This window comes from Uranotaenia lowii, chromosome 3 (assembly GCF_029784155.1).
Source record: "Uranotaenia lowii strain MFRU-FL chromosome 3, ASM2978415v1, whole genome shotgun sequence".
Lineage (NCBI taxonomy): Eukaryota > Metazoa > Arthropoda > Insecta > Diptera > Culicidae > Uranotaenia > Uranotaenia lowii.
The window spans coordinates 124,779,389-124,798,853 of NC_073693.1; the positions used below are offsets into that span (position 1 = coordinate 124,779,389).

The 19,465-nt window shown below is 34.0% G+C and overlaps 1 protein-coding gene across 1 annotated transcript; it reads right to left on the minus strand.

Annotated features, from left to right (window-relative positions):
• Positions 1 to 7,217: 7,217 nt before the first annotated feature.
• Positions 7,218 to 9,698, minus strand: LOC129752581 (uncharacterized). Its single transcript, XM_055748355.1, has one exon. The coding sequence runs from the start codon at positions 9,696 to 9,698 to the stop codon at positions 7,218 to 7,220; it is 2,481 nt and encodes an 826-aa protein (XP_055604330.1).
• Between the last annotated feature and the right edge of the window lie 9,767 nt (positions 9,699 to 19,465).

Here is a 19,465-nt window from a genome sequence, read left to right on the forward strand (position 1 = left end):
ATTGGAACCACTCATCGGATATGCTAATACAGATTTCGCCAACGACTCCGATGATCGAAGATCTATATCAGGTTACGCTTACATGATCTTCGGGAATCTAGTTTCGTGGTCAACGAAACGTCAGCAGACGGTCAGTCTGTCGTCGACCGAAGCTGAGATAGGAGCCCTTTGCCATGCGGCCAAGGAAGGTTTGTGGTTAACAAACTTCCTTAGTGAATTGGGTGTGGTTAGCACTCCTTTAACGTTAATGGAAGACAACATCCCTTGCATCCAGTATCTGGAAGAGGCGCGGACTCATCAGCGGATGAAGCATCTGGACGTGAAGTATGCATTCATCAGGGAGATCGTAAGAAGCGGTCAGTTTTCTTTGAGACATATCTCTACTGAGGATCAGCCAGCTGATGCGTTCACGAAGGCGTTACCAAGGGCGAGGCGCGTGAAGCTGTTCAGCATTCTCAATCTGCGAATTGAGGGGAGGTGTTGAAACTTACGGTTTTCCTTGGTAGCAGCAAGCAGCAACTTCTGCTTCCACGAGCAGAACCAAAACAGTTTGTTTTGGTTCCGCATGCTTTGAGTCAATTCGCAATTGAAACAATAGCGGTGATAATTGAAGATGACAGCTGATGATGGTAAACACGGTATAAATGTTTACATCATCACACGGCCAAGCGAGACAACACAAATTGGGTTCGTGGTAACACAACAGTGTTGCCAGATATTCTGGTTAAGAATATCAAAGTACTCATTGAGAAATGAGTACTTTCCCGGTTAAGGAATATAAGATGTGGAAGTTACAATTAGCTATCGCTAATTAATATAGTTGTAATCTAGTGACCTCATAGACGAAACATGAATAAAGATAACTCTATTCCACCACTGAAACCTGCGTTTTCAACAGTTTTCATAATCAAATTATGATAATCGAGTAAGGTTATTCAAGAGTAACAATTTAGACTCAAAACTTCAAAAATCCATCGCAGTTCTGCTACAGTTTTTCAAAAAAAAATTTCATTTGATCAAAGAGATTCAGGTCTAAATATAAAATTTTAAATTAGATTTAACCCATTTTAGAGGTTCTAGTTCCATATTCCCATAACCAAAATTGAATTTCATATTTCGTATATTGGATTCTGTATCCAGTTAAGGATTCTCGATTTTCAGTTCGAATAAGAATAAGGAATAAATAATGAAAAGCTGTTTGAAAACTTGGTTCGAATTTGTTTTTGCATTTCATATTAAATCTAAATCATCTTTTTCGAAAGTCATATGCATTTTCAATATTTTGATAATTGTGTTGAAAATATGAAAATAAATTGTTTGATATTTCAGTTCGAAGTTCTCAAACCTAATTCTTTCATAAAGTTCAAACCTTTAAGCTAAAAATGACGATTCTATTTTGAAAACTGAGATTCAGGTTCATAAATTGAAATTCATATTTAAAATTCTTATCTAAAATTAAAATTCGGAGAAAGTATTTTTTGTTCATTTCAAAAATCGTTCAGAAATTCAGAAACAGATTGAAATTTGAAAATGGATTAAGCTTGTAAATGAGTTTGAACTTAGATATTCAAATTCCAGATTTTAAATTTTTAATCAAAATTAGTTTGTACACACCATTTAGCTGAGAATCAGAAATATAAAGAGGAATTTGAGTTAATTGTCTTAATTTTTTTTTATGAAAAACAATCCCAAATTATATTTAAAAAAAATCATCTTTAGGATTTTTATTACAGAATTGATTCTTTATGAAAAATATTTGCTTTTATAAAACATGTACCTGATCACCGCCTTAAAAATCTGCACATAATTCTATTTTTTCTCAGTGTATTGTTTAACCTTATAAATACCGCATTTTCCTGAAAAGTCTAATTTAAAACTAAAATCATAATTTCGGTTTAAGTTTGCAACAAGAAACTTTGATCCAAAATAATTTTATTACTTACTTGTATTTTTGTTGTTTGTTTTATTATAGAGGCTTGCTGGGTATATTCGCCTCTGAATCCACTTGTATTTTTGAAAATTTCATTTGTTTACAACGATGGGTAAAATCTTTGAATTTGAAAAGAGTTTCCAAGATTGGGCTTGTTTGATGTGAGCACAGAATAAGAATGCTCAAACCCAACAAATTTGAACTGCCACACTCTTAAACAAATTCACAGATTTTAACCATCGAAGTGAGCGAACTCCATATTTTGTTACCTGAGGTTATTTAAATTTAAATTAACTTAAAATACAGGTTTTTTTATGAATAACTTTTTTTTAACAGGCCAATCGCTCTAATGAATAATTTTCTTAAAGCCTGGTTTGAGGCAAATATTTAACACGAAGACTGCAACACAATTGACTTGAAACAAATAAAATTGTGGTTCAAATTTTGCAATTTGTAGGCAAATTATCGTCTTAAACGTAATGCTTAAAATATACTCATTTAAGATTTTGGCTATTACCAGAGTTTCGGTGATATGGCGTGTGGGATTTTTGAAAATGATCGATTTTGGTAAAATTAATCTTCGATAACTGATAAACTAATAATCCTCAGTACATGAAAACTAAAAACTGATATTGAATCTATCAATAATACTACATTCAATCTTGGTTTCAGATCTTGCCTAAATATTCATGGTTCAGAAATACAACGCTAGAAAAATTTAACTCAATCATTTTAAGAAATTTGAAAAGATATGATTACAACTTATTCTGATAACATTAAAAAAAAAATCTTTGAGAAAATTATATTAAAGATGTTAACCAATCGAACAGCTTTGTTGAAGACTGCAAAACGATTTGACTTATGGTTTTTTTAAATATCAAAGTTTTAGTTGATTCCTTATATCTAAGATTTGGATACTTATTTTGATATCCCAAACGATTTGTGAAAAATCAAATTGACGTTGCACAGTGGTCCAGGACACAAATTTATCGTAACAAAATTAATTACGAAGTTATTGTAAGAGTTTGACAGATGGTATTCTCAGCAAAATTGCTCATCAAACCATGCGTCCCATATTCGGGTGACGGGTGTATTTTCTGGGAGGCCTCGTCACATCAAAAAAGTGTGACGCTCTCTTACTCCAGTTAGCCGCTCAGTTTAGCCACACGTTTCAAATTTTAGTGTTCTCTCTCTTTACTTTCTCGCTCTGAGAATTTTTCTGGGCCCGGCTAGTAAAACTACCAAAACGAGCGTGGCGAAGAAAGTGTTAACACGCTTGTCGCCAAGCGCATTTTAATACTTTTACTTGCCGAGCCCACACCTATGAAGTATTCATCGAATCCCATGTAAATGGAAATCAAAAAGTTGGAACCGCACATCTGGTGAATTTTCCCCATGAAGATCCAATAATGTTAAGCATAATGTTCTTATCTATTTAAATGCAAAACTTTAAAATCTTTAATGAAATTTTATGAACAACTAAAATTTTTCAGTAATAACAAACTCGACTCAGACCAAAGGCCAAAACCTTGAAATCTTATCCCAACTTCATCATTCCACTACAGTTAAAAAAAAATCATTTGTTGCTAGATACTTAAAAACTGTTCTCTAAAATCGCTATCAAAAGTTTTCCTCAGAAGAAGTTGGTGAATCAAATTTGGGTAAAGTCCTCAGTTCTAATTTTCAATAAGCTTGCCAGATTGCCCGGATTTTGTCCGGAGGGTTTTTTTATTTGCAAAAGCAAAGAAACATTCAAGTTGCGGGATTACAATTATGTACTTTTCGTCCAAAGCAATTTTAGAGCAAATTCTTTCCAAATAAACTGGTTAAAGTGTTGCGATGAAAAAAAAATAATTTATCGAGTTTTTTTCGTTCTTGATTTTAAAGAGTTTTCAAATTTGGCTGGACATTGCCAAAATTTGGATTGTGAACATTGAAATCGAATGCCCAGATTTTGCAAGGGTTTTAGATCAAATAGACCAGATAAGTGCGGAAAAATATCTGGTAAGCTTATGTTGGAATCATTTCCAATGTTCTGCTTACATTTTTTTAGAACATCAAAATTTGTTGCCTGTGATCGGATTATGGAATCTGGTTCCTGTTTATTATTCTTGATTTTGAGTTCGGCATTGGGACAAAATGCTGATTCAAATCTTGATTTTGATCTTGATCTTGAAAAAAGATTTTTCCATCTGCGAAACTCATTATTTCGGAATATTAAAACAAAACATTTAAAATTACGAACCGTTCTTAATATTTGGATTTTAAATTCCTACTCTTAATTCTTATGCAGAGTTGAATAATAAAAAGTTTTCATAATGGTGATCCAGAACTGAAATATCAGAGTTTCATCATTAAAAAATGAGAATTGAAATTTCAAATATCAGATTTTTGGTGAAGGATTCTGTTATAAAATGCCTTTTTTGATTCATACCTATTTAAAATATACTTTATTAATATTTGGTAGTTAAGATCAAAAAAATAAAATTTAAAATTATAAATTAAAACTTTTATTCAGGTTCAAAATGCAGGTTCAATATATTTCGAAACGACATAACCTTATAGTTTTCGTTATTACAAGACCAATATAATATGGGCAAACATAAAGAACACGTTCTTACGTTCTCAAATGGTGATTAAATGCAACAACAAAATAAAAGTATTTAAGTACTCAAACATGATAAAAGAGATGACAATTTCATATGTTCAAAAAACCAAATACAAACGAAACACTAAAAATGATAATTAATAAACTAAAAAATAACGAAGAATGACAAAAAACAAACCATATAACACAAAAAAATAATACAAACTAAACAAGAAAAGTGCTTAATGCATCAAAACCATCATATGAAAAAATACAACATGATAAAAAATTATCAAAAGTTGACTAAAATTACGTAAATAATAATAATAAAAGTGTTTTAGTAATAAGTTAAAAAAATCGTTGAGAAAAAAAAACCGTTAATTTAGACAACATTGGATTTTGGCAACAAAAAATTCAATAAAGTGTGGGCCACCAAATCCAAATTGACCAAATAACATGCAAAGTTTATGATTTGACCCAAAACTGTAATTTCCTAATTCATTTTGTTATTTAAAAGCAATTTCAGATGATGAAATAAAAAAGAGAGCTGTATATGATCGCATAGATCCCAAAACCTGGCTCGCGAGCGTTTTGGCAAAATTTCTTATATAGGATGGACAAAATATTTTTCATAACTCTTCATTTGGCATAAGAAAACTTTGCAAATAGAGAAAATGTAGTTTAAGTTCTGAATGTGTATAAAAACATAAAAATATAGGTGATTCAAGATGTGTGGCCCACGATTCCCCACAAGCTATGATTTGCAAATTGGTTGCGTTTGTGTGACTTATTGATGTTTCATCAAAAATTCCTTTTCCACTTGAAAGATCATGACAAAACTAAGATCATAAGCGTATGAGCATATTTTTGTTATGCACTTTAGGTTCCCCATCGACGAAACTAGCGGGTGTTTTTTTAATTATGTAAGTATATTTTTCTAACTTTTTTAGCTTGATAAATAAAAGAAGCATATGATGCGTATTTCAGTCAACAACATATAGGAATATATGCTCACGCAAAGCGACGACGATGATAGTTGGTTTGAGATTTTTATCTCAACACTAATCTGAGATATTAAAAGTGGCCCACGTTTCCTCATGGCCTATGATACCCCACTCTCCCCTACCATCAGGCCAATTTTTTTCAAAATTTAACATTTACGCGTTTTTAAGATATTTACGATGTAAGAGAAAATGAAAAATTCGTCATTATCAAACTGATAGCTGACAAAACCGTTGTTTATTCAAAAAATTACTGTGTTTGGGTGGTGTAAATGTATGCAAGTACTGTCAAAAATGCCCACAAGGTTCAAATCATGCATTAGAATTAAGCACTTGATCGGCAAATACGATTAAGGGTCATCACCCAGCTAACATGAAATCGTGATAGAAATGATAATCCAAATCGAATATTAAGTCATTTTCAATAACCATAGTAAACAAGTTGGTATTAGGTGATTTTCTATCATTCATTTACGACAAGCTTTGCCCAAAAAAAGTTTAATCGTATAGCAGTTTAGTCAATTCGTAAATATTTCTCCAAATAGTTGAGAATATGCCAATTCGACATTTACGATTTGAGTGAACTGATTTACGATAAATGGGCGATCCTTCCTTCTTTCTTCCTTTGACCGGTTCATGAACAGAAAATCTTACATATGGAGCTATAGCGCGTTACAAATCAACTGATGAGTTGGCATCGTGGTAAGATACTGGACAGCCAACTCGGAGGACGGGAGTTCTAATCTCCGTCGGGAAATTTTTTTTTCGTTTTATTCAAATCACTCAAAATTGTATATTTTGCTTTGTGTGGGGAAATAGAATCTTTAAATCTTGTCATTGTAGATATATTGCCTCCACTTTTGTAGCTATATGCTATTTTGGTAAGTTTAATACAATCTTTTCATCTGGTACATTTGTTTGAATAATTCTGTTGTTCCTGCAATATTCCTTCTTAAATGTTTGTTGGGCAGGGAAGTCAAGTCTTATACCAGGATTTTTAATTTTTAAAAAGCAAAAAACTAAGTGTAGATCCCTGAAATTTCCCAAAAAAATCTCCGATAAGCTGAAAATGTTGCCTAGTTATGAGTCATTCAAACCTAACCTCAAAAAACAATTGTTTTGCTAGTTCTAGAGCTTGTAAGCTGTATAGCCGGTACCGAGGCAATGAGACAGGTGATTTCTGATGGACGATAAAACTCACGAAAAACCATATTCCAGACAGATTCCGGCGGTTCAATCCTATAACATTTCTGATCGTGGCAATGTTCCTAGCACATTAAAGTATGTATTTGCTGGTTGTTTTGTATAAATTATAACGATTGGCCAAGATATTGCTTTTGTGAAAAAAAAACACAACAATTTTTCAAATGAAAACTTTAGTTTTCGCTGTTGTAATCTTGTATGTACCCTTCGCAACCTATGATCTTTACTTACCGATTATACTTTAAGTTCAATCTCATAATGATTTGCTTCGTTGTTGTCAGAATTTGCAAGCAGACATTTCATTTATATCACTTTGAGGTGGCTTGAAAATAATATAGTTTTGTTAATTTCGAAACTACTATAACCATTAAATTGTGCTCAGTTCACTAATCACTAATCACTAATCGTACTTCCATAGCCAGAACTTATGTCTGAGTCCCAAAGAACAATGAATGAGTTATTGTTCTTCTTGTCTTTGTTCATGTTTTCAATCATTTTAACATAAAAACATCATCCCCGCCGAAAAGTGTGTCCCCGTGATATGTGGATTGTGGTTGTCCAGTATTGGTAATGGTGCTAGCTTGTGAATTGGTCTCTTATAGGTTCCAGATTTAGTTTTAACGTCCACAACTCTTACCAAACCGTCTACTCCAGGGTCAGGTACTGCACAAAGGGTACGTCCTATCATGAGGGGTGCAGAATTGAGGGCTTCAGGATCATGAGGATCTTTGTATTCTTGGATTTCTTTGGAATAATTAAGCGATTCTTCGATGAATGCGGAATATTGAGCTTTTAAGTTGAGTTTTCGAGTTAACTTTGATTCAAGAAGAAAGAATCTCCTTAGTGCCAAAGAACGGGAGTCTGCTAGTTGCGCCAGATTGTTTTTTAAAGGAAGTTGGACCACATAAAGACCATTTTTATCACGACGATTGGTGGCTAGGAAATGTTGCTCACATTCATCAACGCTATTGGACGGAACTTCCTCAGGGGTAATGTTCTCAACTTCGCAAAACCTTTTATCTAGCTTGTCTACAGGATCTGTATTCACGACAAATGAACCCAAGACTGCTCCAGTATGAACGCCCTCATAACAATTTCCTCCTACCAGCCAACCAAATTGAGAATCTTGCAACGTAGGAAGATTGTCGGACAACTTCAAATAACCTGGTTTCATTATTTCGTAAAAATGGTCCATACCTATAAGCATGTCTATAGTGTTCATTCTAAAAAAAGAGGGATCTGCGAGTTTGATGCCTGAAGGTATTTCCCAAGACTCAATATCAGTTGTGTATGATGGAAGAAGGCCAGTGATTTTTGGCGACACAAGGCAGGACAGCGACAACGTAAAGTTATTGCACCTGGAGTAGACTTGGACGGTACCCATTCTCTTCATTACGGATTTAGCACTACCAATACCATTAATAGGGACACTCACCTCATTTGTTGGGATTCTCAATGCGTCAGCCAGCGACTGCGTTATGAAACTAACCTGTGAGCCACAGTCTAGAAGCGCCCTGCAGGGATGCGGCTGTTGATCCTTGTCCATCACATTGACCAGGGCGGTGAGCAGGAACACTTGACTCGTCGATTTCGTTGGCACGTGGGAATGGGCAGCATTTGGGGACGCAATACTAGTCGATGGCTTGTATTCTGGAACTAGAACCTGGGACCATGTCGCTAGTGTTGGCGCTGGTAACACATGTCGAGTTGGCAGTTTCATATCCTTAAGGTGTAACAACGAGTGATGTTTCCGTTGGCATTTGGAGCAGGACATCTTTGAAGGACAATCAATTGCTCGATGTCTTCGGCTGAGGCAATTGAAGCAAAGATTCTTTTCTCTTACGTTGCTGATCCTTTGGCTGACCGACATTTCGTTGAACTGGGGGCACTCGTAGATCCGGTGACCTTTGGCACAAAAGTCACAGTATTGCTCTTGTTGTGCTGGGGAAGTGGCCGTGTTGATTCTCGGATGTCTTGGTAGATTGATCCTCGAAAATTGGCGATGCTTGGGATGACCTATCTCGGCTGAGGATTGGCAGCGCTCCAGGACGGACACTCTCTCTTTGAGAAAATGAATGGTGTCTTCATATGTTGGCAGCTCACCCTTGCTGATAGTAGACTCCCACAGCTTCTTTGTCTCGTCATCCAAGGCTCGAGACATCAGGAACACCACTATGTATTCGGCTACCTCAGCGAAACCTTGGCCCAGAAACTTGAGGTTGTCGACATGACTATCAAAAGTCTCTACCAGAGACCTTAACTCGGTGAATGATTCGCTGTGTAACTTCATCACACCTAGCAGGCCAGCTAGATGCCGATCAATCATCCGTCGCTGGTCGGAGTATCGTTCATCCAATAGTTGCCAAGCTCGAGCGTAGTTGCCGTCGGTGATAGTTTTGGAATCTATCAACCCGGCTGCGTCTCCAACAAGGGCCTTCTCAAGGTGGTATAGCTTGATGCGGTCTGGCTCGTTAGTTCTGTCGACCACATCCCGGAACATAACCTTGAACTTCTCCCATTGTTCGAAGCGACCGTCGAACGTTGGTATTGCTCTGGGAAGAGAAGGTTGGATGACCAAAGGCGGCTGGTTGTTGGTGAGCTGCGGCTGCAGCTGTGGTAGTAGAGTTGGCGAATGCTTGTCGAGCCAACTTTCTAGCATCATCGATACTTCCTCATACAGGTCAACAAAGCTGAAATATTCGTCGTCATTTTCTTCACGCTCGGCTGGTGATGACTGGGCGAGGATTTCATTGTACTGCTTGGTGAACTCGGTTTTCGAACCTTCCACACTCCGCTGGTATACTTTTAATTGAGCAGGAGTTAGCTCAGTTCCTTCCTCTTCCGCCTGCTGCAGGATGGACTTTATCCTGGATATATTTCGCTGCGCCATTCCACGGCTGTGAATCAGCACCTCCAGCGTATCGTGATTCCTCACTGAATCGGGGCTGTTTTTCACTGGTGTTCTTTTTGGAGGCATTATGTTTCACTTTTATCACTTCACTACTTTTTTTCTACAAAGTTCACTTTTGTTGCTCAATACTTTTTAAATTCACTGATAGTCCTTTTCACTTTTATTTGCAGTTATTTTTATCACCACTTTTCTCGATTAGTTGTTCGTTTTCACTTCTTTCAAACTTTTGCTTTTCTCTTTGATATTTTTTTCTCTGTGCTTCACTCCAACAATCCGCTTCCCGATTCACACTCTCTCAAAGACGGAGGTATTCCGTCTGAAGGTACCGGCTTTTTCATCCGGTTCGAAGGACCATTTGTTGCGTGTGGACTGTATGCGGAGTGAGCGCTTGGCTAAACTACCACTGATATGGCACATTTGTCCGTTCCCCTCGTGGGATTGGACCTCAAGGGACAACCACGCATGGTTGTCCCATCAGTGGAGACAGGTTTTTAAAACGCTGCCTGGGGGCCAAGGCTCGGGGGGATCTCGGTCGCCTTGTTGACCGAGATCCAAACTCTTTCAAATTTGGCTCTGATAAGAGCCGATTACTTGCAGCGGCTGGAATCGGGGCGAGCAGACATCGGAACGAGCACAGGAAAGAGACTTATTTAGTTTTCCATTTCTCTTTATTTCTCTCTACACTAATTTTACACTTTTTGATGTTATCCGTTTGGTGGTAGAACACGAACTGAACACGCGAGCGAACTGCGTTGCTCTCTTTTATAGTTGAGCCAGTCGCTTGTTGAGAGATGATCGTCCGTTTGTTCGCTCTCCTCTCTCTCTTCCTCTTCAGTCCACTCGTTGGACTGAACAAGTAGTATTGAACCAAAAATTTGAGAAATTAAAGGAGCAGGGTGTAGACACCTAAAACACAGATTAGACGAAGTATAAATGGGAATAACTGATCAATATTATGGCTGAAAAAAGTGTGCGCCGGCCGATGGAAGATACCAAGTAAAAAGTAAATTTTTTTCTAACAAAAAAACGATAAATAATTTTTTTAAAAATTTTTTCATGAATTATCACAAGATTACCTTCATTTCCTTCGCAGAAATTATTTCGATCAAACGAACTGTTTTTGAGATACACGTATTTGTAACTGTCCCATTTCTAAGTGCACTATGCTTTAGTATTAATTTTTAAATTTGAAATATTGAACTCATTTCATGTTCTTACTGAACTGCACTATCGTACTGAAAAAAATATTTTTTGAATATTCGATTTTTTTGAAGGGTTTATAAAAACAGTTTAGGGATGCCTCCCGAGAAAACTTGGCCAGCCCTCGAGGGATTAATCCAACCTTGGTTCACATCCCTGTTTTTGAAACTAAGTAATGTTCCTAAACTTATAAAAATTTGTATTTATGTTGGATCACTTTTTACTAGCAGCAGTGTGCAGAATTAAAGCCACAATTTCTAAGAGTTTTTTGTGTTTTTTTAGAAAATGAACTTGGGTAAAAAGACTGTTATTCACCGAAATATGCACCGCACAGGTATGATAACTACAACCTGTTCAAACTTGTCAAACGATGTCAAATGGTGTAGATCGTTGACAGTTGAAGCAGAAAATGCGAAGAATTTAACGCTCGAAATTCCTTTTCCGTCGCCTAAATCAATTCCATTTTCCATAACATGTTCCCAACCAATTGAACCCTCAAGTGCTTTGTTGCACTAGTAAATAGTTGCACTGATTGCACCCGCTAAATTCTAACGGAAGAAGCAACACGCACTGATTAGTTTTTCAGGCCTGATGGTGACAAATTCAAAACAAACAACGGTGGGGGAGGGGAGTGGGGTGCTACGACATGTGCCTGTGTGGGCCTGTTGATAAGCAATAAACCTCTAAATCACCGCGGCTCTTTCTTCGCCTTCGAGATCGGCCCTTTTTGATGGATGTCGAACACACACGCGCTAACATATAGGCGGCTTAAGTAGATATTTTACTCCTGCCTTCAGCTCGGTAGAAAGAGCTCAATCCCATTGCCAAACAAAACGTTTTCTCCTTGAATAACACAAAACAACGAAAAAACGAAAAACACTCGAGGAAGTGGTTTGACCTTCGCCCGATTCAAGTACGCATATCGGTAAAAGTGCTGTCGCGTAAGGTGCAGAGGTCAGTCCAGTGAAGTTTAAAACCGAACAACAATTTATTGGAGGAAAAAATCATCAAAGAAATCGATTAACTTTCTTCTTTCGGCGTCAGCAAGAAAATTTTAATAATTCTATCAACTTTCATGATCTCTCCAATCATAGCATGAGTCCCCGGATTGATAAAGAAAAACACTAAAATTTCTGCTGATACATCAAATCCATCAAGCGCCTATGTGTGTAGTATGTCAAGTGGACTGCGTGTCGAGTGGCCTAATTTCTTGGCTGCGTCTGACCGGTCACGGCCGATGATTTGTCAAATCATCCATTCAACAGACCGTTCCTGTTCCTTATATTCCGACCACCACACAACGTCTTTGGCCCCTTTCCCTGACGTTTGATTTTTGTTTACTGTTATTGAGCACAGGCGTGGTCGTGAGTTGATTTGCGGTTTCAGAAGTTCTGATTACAGTGAGTGGGTTTTGGGACGAGGAACGTGTCACGATCTAGAACGCAACTTTCGATAAGGAACCTGTCATCTTTGCGGTCTCGAATCCGATTCATGTAGCGATAAAGCGGGGGAAGTAAATATCTACTGATGCAATCAGCTGTGGAATACATGAACTACTAATTTTTTTTCATAATCTATGTTCTAAAGTATGAAGTGACTTGATTTTTCTTCACTCAAAAATTTCGAATATTTTTGCACTTTTAACTAAACTGATGATTAGAATGAGTCAATTTGGGGTAATTGTTCAAAACTCATCTATAATTTTTTGCAGAATTTCTGAGTAACGTTCAAATGAGTGAATTTTGACATTAAGGTTTGTATTGGAAAATTGAATACTTGTTTCTTTTTTGGAACCAAGCTTGGTTTTTGTGCCAATTCTTTAAACGAAATTTTCCATGGAAGAAACTTTGTCAAACACCAGGGTTTGAAAAATTCAAAGTTAACCCCAAATCGACTCTGTCTACTGATCATACTCAGTTACTACAAATAAGTTTTAAACAACATAATAATATCAAAATTTATTATTCCACAAATTAGACCATCCGCAAAAGCATTAGGAAATTCAATCCAAATCTCTGCATTAGCTTGAAGCTCTGCAAACTTACGAGTCTCAATTAGCGAATCCATTCTGATTTACAAGCAAAAGTGATGAGGCCCGTTAAAACGGATTTTAATTTAAGTGGGAAGCTGAATCACCTCCAGTGGTAATTGCAGTCTGCCTTGCAGGCTGCCTATCGCTAAAACGTTCACGTTTAAATGCATCCTCATGTTGGACCCTGGATAAAATGTTTGTTAAGCTTTCGAGCGCAAAAAGAAAAAAAACAACTTAAAGCAAAAGCCTATTTTCTACGCACTGACTTTTGTTTATGATTTCCTCTCTATCGACTTCTTCGGGTCAGATTTGAGGATTGCAAGGTTATTGATGGCATGATTGAAGAACTTAGTATTTCAGAGTAGTTTTGTATCGATTATGCATTAGCAGAATCCTTAAAAAAAATCCTAGAGGACTAGCTTCTAGATGGAACATGGAAACTGATTAAGGTGGTCGCGGATGAACATGTTGAGATGATGTTGCGGTTACTTGACCAAATTGATCAACAGAGTAACCCTTCTTTCCCAACTTCCTTGAAATCTAGCTCAAACCTCTCAATCTTGATCAAATCAATGATAAAACAACACTGGAAAAGTTATTGCTCACACGGATAACTCCTAGGCGACCCTCAAAGACCATCAAATAATGATTAAATCATTTGTAACGATTTCCGTTCAAAATATTTCCTTTGGGATTTGATTTATCAAAAAATTCCCAAATAAAAAAAAATTATAATTAAACGGCAGCGGAAACTTAAATGACACAATACAATCATACATAAATAAAAAAAAGTCACGAATGCCATAAAGATGATAAATTGATTTTACTCGAAACAAAACAAAACAGTTAAAGATAACGTTTTTATTGGACCTTTAAAAATAAAAAATTGGCATCTCTGATAATTTGCCACATTATAGAGGAGATTCTGCCCTATCCAACGAATTATTCAGGAAAAATATCGATCGTAGGGCCTAGAACTGTTTTTTTTTTCATAAGAACTTCAAATTTAACGTTTTAGAGGTTAGATGTATTCAGATTCCTTCAAAAATAAAAAATAACTTTATATATTTTAATAACATGATGTTTAATCAAAAACAAAAAATATATACATAAACAATGAAAACCCATCTAAAATTAGCCTTTATATAAACTAGCAACACTGTTGCTAATAAACAGGAGCACGGTAATAAAGGTGAATTCTCTTTGATAATTTCTATCGAAGACAGATTGTATTTTTGATTTAAGTGGAGTCAGTTATAATTAGGGGATAATGAGGATACTTGATCCCTGCGGATACTTGATTCCTTCGCTACATCTCGAAATAGGAATGTCTTACAAATATCAAATGTTCTAGAAAAATTTGCCAAATTGAACAAAACAAGAATGCCGTTATCTCAACAAATTTAAAAAAAAAATATTTTTCGAGTTGTTGAACTTGGTTTGAAAAATTCGGCAAAATGTGAATTGATGGTCTTTTTTTATCAAAAATATAACACCAATATTTATTCTAATATATCAATCGTTAGAGTATAAAATAAACTCAATAATGCCATATTTTCAAAGCAACAGCAAACTCTCAATTTTTTTAACAAGAAATTTTCCAAAAGATATGTAATGGGTATGATTGACCCCTAGAGTCCAAAAAGATATATTTTTCTTCTAAATGGATCGTGATCATTGGTTAACATGAAATTACTAATATCTGTCCAATAACTAATGTTTATTCAGTATTTTCTGAATGAAAGGTTGCCGATATCACAGAAAAATCTATAGTTTCACAGGATTATGAGTAAATTTTCATCACAGAATCTGTGCTAGACTAAACAACATGTTGGATATATTCAAAGATTTTATCAAATTTTGTACGTATTTCAAAAATTATAATTTTCATAATCATAGCTAAATTTATTCTTTGTTTTGAAAAATCATGAAAAGGATTGTTAATTTTAATTGATTTTTCTTAAGTGAAACGTAAAATAGATTCACTTTGTCATGACTTATTAACGCTCATCTGATCTTGAACTTTTGTACCCGTTACAGTCCCTGGAGTATCAGTTTGGCACTCCTGACTTCAACCATTTTTTTCCCTCTTGTTTCTCAGCCGATTTTTACAAAATTCATTGTTTTGGAAACCTCGTGACGTAACTCAAGTATCTTTCTCAGACAATATGCAGTTACAACACTTCAGTTTTCCGTTATAGTCTAAGATAAAAAAAAAACATCCAAAAACATGCTTCGATCAAAAGACTGTAGATCAGCTACGTAATGCTATAAAAAAATTCACAAAGTGACCAAGAAAGCTGAAGTTAGAAGCTAGACGTTGCACATTAGGATATATTTTTATAATATTTTTAATGATCTTGAGCACAAAAATGTTGAGAAAAGTGGCGCAAAACGATACTTTTCAATCAATGAATCGTCAGAATTGTTTAAATCATACCTGGTCAATTTCAAGAAGATTAAAAAATTGACGTTATTTGGTTATTTTTTGATTTTTCAGATTTTCAAAATAGGAAACCATGAACTTTTGACGAATTTTCAATAGTAGCTGTTTTTCAAACTATTTATCAATTTGCAATTTCTCAAACTTTCTTATACTTAAATTAAGGTTGTCAGATTTTTTTCCAGCACGTTGTCGAGCCGGCCATATTCGGCCTATTTTATCTAAAAACCAGGCAAAATCCGGGCATTTGAATCCAAAATTTCAACTTAAAATCCGGGCAATATTCAGGTCAAAGCTTAGAAATTACTCAACACAAATAAAAAAAAAAAAACTTAAAAAAATTTTTTTTCTCGTCAGCAGTTTCTGAATCGTATTTTGGGCTTTCAAAAACCTTACCATGATTATTTTTATAAAACTTGCTAGAAAATTTTGGGTTTTGGACGCATAAATGAAAAAAAATTACAACACAATTTGCTTTTTTGATTGTTTATTTTGACAAATAAGGTAAATAAATCCGGGAAAAATCCGGACTTTTTTTAATGAAATTCAGGCAAACAGGGTGGACCGGACTTTTGGCAGAGAAAACTTAAATTCAATTTTGCACTGGATTTTTAAAAAAAATCACGAAAAATTTTATCAATAAATTTATATTTACCTGAGAAAGAAACTTCATATCAGCTCTAGTGATGTAATTACATAAACGCTGTAATACTTTACACAAATATGATGAATATTTACGAGGACTCTTACGTTTTTATCTGTTTTCGCTCACCCGTTGGTATCGAAATTAGTCAAAGTTAGGTAGGTTCAGCGTATTTGGTGTAGATAGAAATGAATGTAGGCAACGTTCAATGCCAAAATATTCAACTTTAACGAAACACTCTATTATTTGGTCGCTTTGGCCGCCCGTTTCCACCTAATTTAGGAAAAGTACGAGCAGCTGCTGGCGGAAGTTCGGACCATATCTGTTATAATACCACTTAAATCGTAATGATTTTTTTTTCTAGCGAATATAAATTTATTGCGGAAATCTTGAGTTAATATACTCAAATTCTAGTGCAAAAGTTGAGTTTTAATTGCAAGAAAATCCGAGGAATTGCAAATTGACAAAAATTTTCAATATCTTTGAAAATTCGTCAAAAATTCTAGGTATCGTTTTATGACAATCTCAAAATAAAAAATGTGCCAAATAACTTCAACATTCCATTCTTCTCTTCAAAATTAATCTGGAACGACTTGAACAATTTTGACGGTTCACTGATTGAAAGTACGGTTTAAAACCACTTTTTCCACATTTTTTTGTAGTCATGATCCTTAAATATTTAAACAAAACAATTATCTGTATTGGCGACGTATAGCTTCTAACTTCAGCTTTATTGGACACTTAGTGAAAATTTTTTGAACATTCCGTAGCTGATATACAGTCTTTTTCCATAACATGTTTTTTATTTCTTTTTCATTTTCTTAGACTTAGAATAACGGAAATCTGAAGTGTTGTAGCAGAAAAATGTCTAAAAAACATATTTGAGGTACGTAACAAGGTTTCCATTTTGTCAATTTTGTCATTTTTGTGTCATTTTTGTCATTTTTGTCATTTTTGTCATTTTTTGTCATTTTTGTCATTTTTGTTATTTTTGTCATTTTTGTCATTTTTGTCATTTTTGTCATTTTTGTCATTTTTGTCATTTTTGTCATTTTTGTCATTTTTGTCATTTTTGTCATTTTTGTCATTTTTGTCATTTTTGTCATTTTTGTCATTTTTGTCATTTTTGTCTTTTTTGTCATTTTTGTCATTTTTGTCATTTTTGTCATTTTTGTCATTTTTGTCATTTTTGTCATTTTTGTCATTTTTGTCATTTTTGTCATTTTTGTCATTTTTGTCATTTTTGTCATTTTTGTCATTTTTGTCATTTTTGTCATTTTTGTCATTTTTGTCATTTTTGTCATTTTTGTCATTTTTGTCATTTTTGTCATTTTTGTCATTTTTGTCATTTTTGTCATTTTTGTCATTTTTGTCATTTTTGTCATTTTTGTCATTTTTGTCATTTTTGTCATTTTTGTCATTTTTGTCATTTTTGTCATTTTTGTCATTTTTGTCAATTTTGTCATTTTTGTCATTTTTGTCATTTTTGTCATTTTTGTCATTTTTGTCATTTTTGTCATTTTTGTCATTTTTGTCATTTTTGTCATTTCTGTCATTTTTGTCATTTTTGTCATTTTTGTCATTTTTGTCATTTTTGTCATTTTTGTCATTTTTGTCAATTTTGTCATTTTTGTCATTTTTGTCATTTTTGTCATTTTTGTCATTTTTGTCATTTTTGTCATTTTTGTCATTTTTGTCATTTTTGTCATTTTTGTCATTTTTGTCATTTTTGTCATTTTTGTCATTTTTGTCATTTTTGTCATTTTTGTCATTTTTGTCAATTTTGTCATTTTTGTCATTTTTGTCATTTTTGTCATTTTTGTCATTTTTGTCATTTTTGTCATTTTTGTCATTTTTGTCATTTTTGTCATTTTTGTCATTTTTGTCATTTTTGTCATTTTTGTCATTTTTGTCATTTTTGTCATTTTTGTCATTTTTGTCATTTTTGTCATTTTTGTCATTTTTGTCAGTTTTGTCATTTTTGTCATTTTTGTCATTTTTGTCATTTTTGTCATTTTTGTCATTTTTGTCATTTTTGTCATTTTTGTCATTTTTGTCATTTTTGTCATTTTTGTCATTTTTGTCATTTTTGTCATTTTTGTCATTTTTGTCATTTTTGTCATTTTTGTCATTTTTGTCATTTTTGTCATTTTTGTCATTTTTGTCATTTTTGTCATTTTTGTCATTTTTGTCATTTTTGTCATTTTTGTCATTTTTGTCATTTTTGTCATTTTTGTCAGTTTTGTCATTTTTGTCATTTTTGTCATTTTTGTCATTTTTGTCATTTTTGTCATTTTTGTCATTTTTGTCATTTTTGTCATTTTTGTCATTTTTGTCATTTTTGTCATTTTTGTCATTTTTGTCATTTTTGTCATTTTTGTCATTTTTGTCATTTTTGTCATTTTTGTCATTTTTGTCATTTTTGTCATTTTTGTCATTTTTGTCATTTTTGTCATTTTTGTCATTTTTGTCATTTTTGTCATTTTTGTCATTTTTGTCATTTTTGTCATTTTTGTCATTTTTGTCATTTTTGTCATTTTTGTCATTTTTGTCATTTTTGTCATTTTTGTCATTTTTGTCATTTTTGTCATTTTTGTCATTTTTGTCATTTTTGTCATTTTTGTCATTTTTGTCATTTTTGTCATTTTTGTCATTTTTGTCATTTTTGTCATTTTTGTCATTTTTGTCATTTTTGTCATTTTTGTCATTTTTGTCATTTTTGTCAATTTTGTCATTTTTGTCATTTTTGTCATTTTTGTCATTTTTGTCATTTTTGTCATTTTTGTCATTTTTGTCATTTTTGTCATTTTTGTCATTTTTGTCATTTTTGTCATTTTTGTCATTTTTGTCATTTTTGTCATTTTTGTCATTTTTGTCATTTTTGTCATTTTTGTCATTTTTGTCATTTTTGTCATTTTTGTCATTTTTGTCATTTTTGTCATTTTTGTCATTTTTGTCATTTTTGTCATTTTTGTCATTTTTGTCATTTTTGTCATTTTTGTCTTTATGTCGAGTTTGTCATTTTTGTAAAAAAAATGTTTGTCACTTATGTCATTAGTTCTTTATTATTGAAATAAACTTTTATCATTAAATGAAATTGGAGTGTTACAATGAAAATTTTAAAAATCGATCGCTATGATGAATGTTTTGTGCAGCTCCCAAGCTAAGCTTCATTTATTATTCCTTCGAAGGGTTCGAACGATTCGCAAAAATCACCTCTCCGAAATCTCATCTCTCGTCGATCGTTATCATAAATCACATAAATCTTCAAACAAATCAATTCCATAGTCAACCCCTTCGTATCGTAGCTGCTGCAATACAATTGCATCGTCCGTCGTTAATGTGCCTTTTTTTTCTTACTTTGCCTACTCTTTGTATACACACGATCACATACGGTAGTGAGTGGAGGAGCAATATCAACAACGTTCCCTTCTCTTCCTCTCTCCTCTGTTTGGGTTCCTTCCTCTTATTGGTTTACAAACAAGTTCCTCCGTTCGATCACTGCTGCTGTCGCT

Bases quoted from the DNA above. Each gene is read 5' to 3' on its own strand.
- LOC129752581 (XM_055748355.1), bottom strand. From the start codon at position 9,698: ATGCCTCCAAAAAGAACACCAGTGAAAAACAGCCCCGATTCAGTGAGG.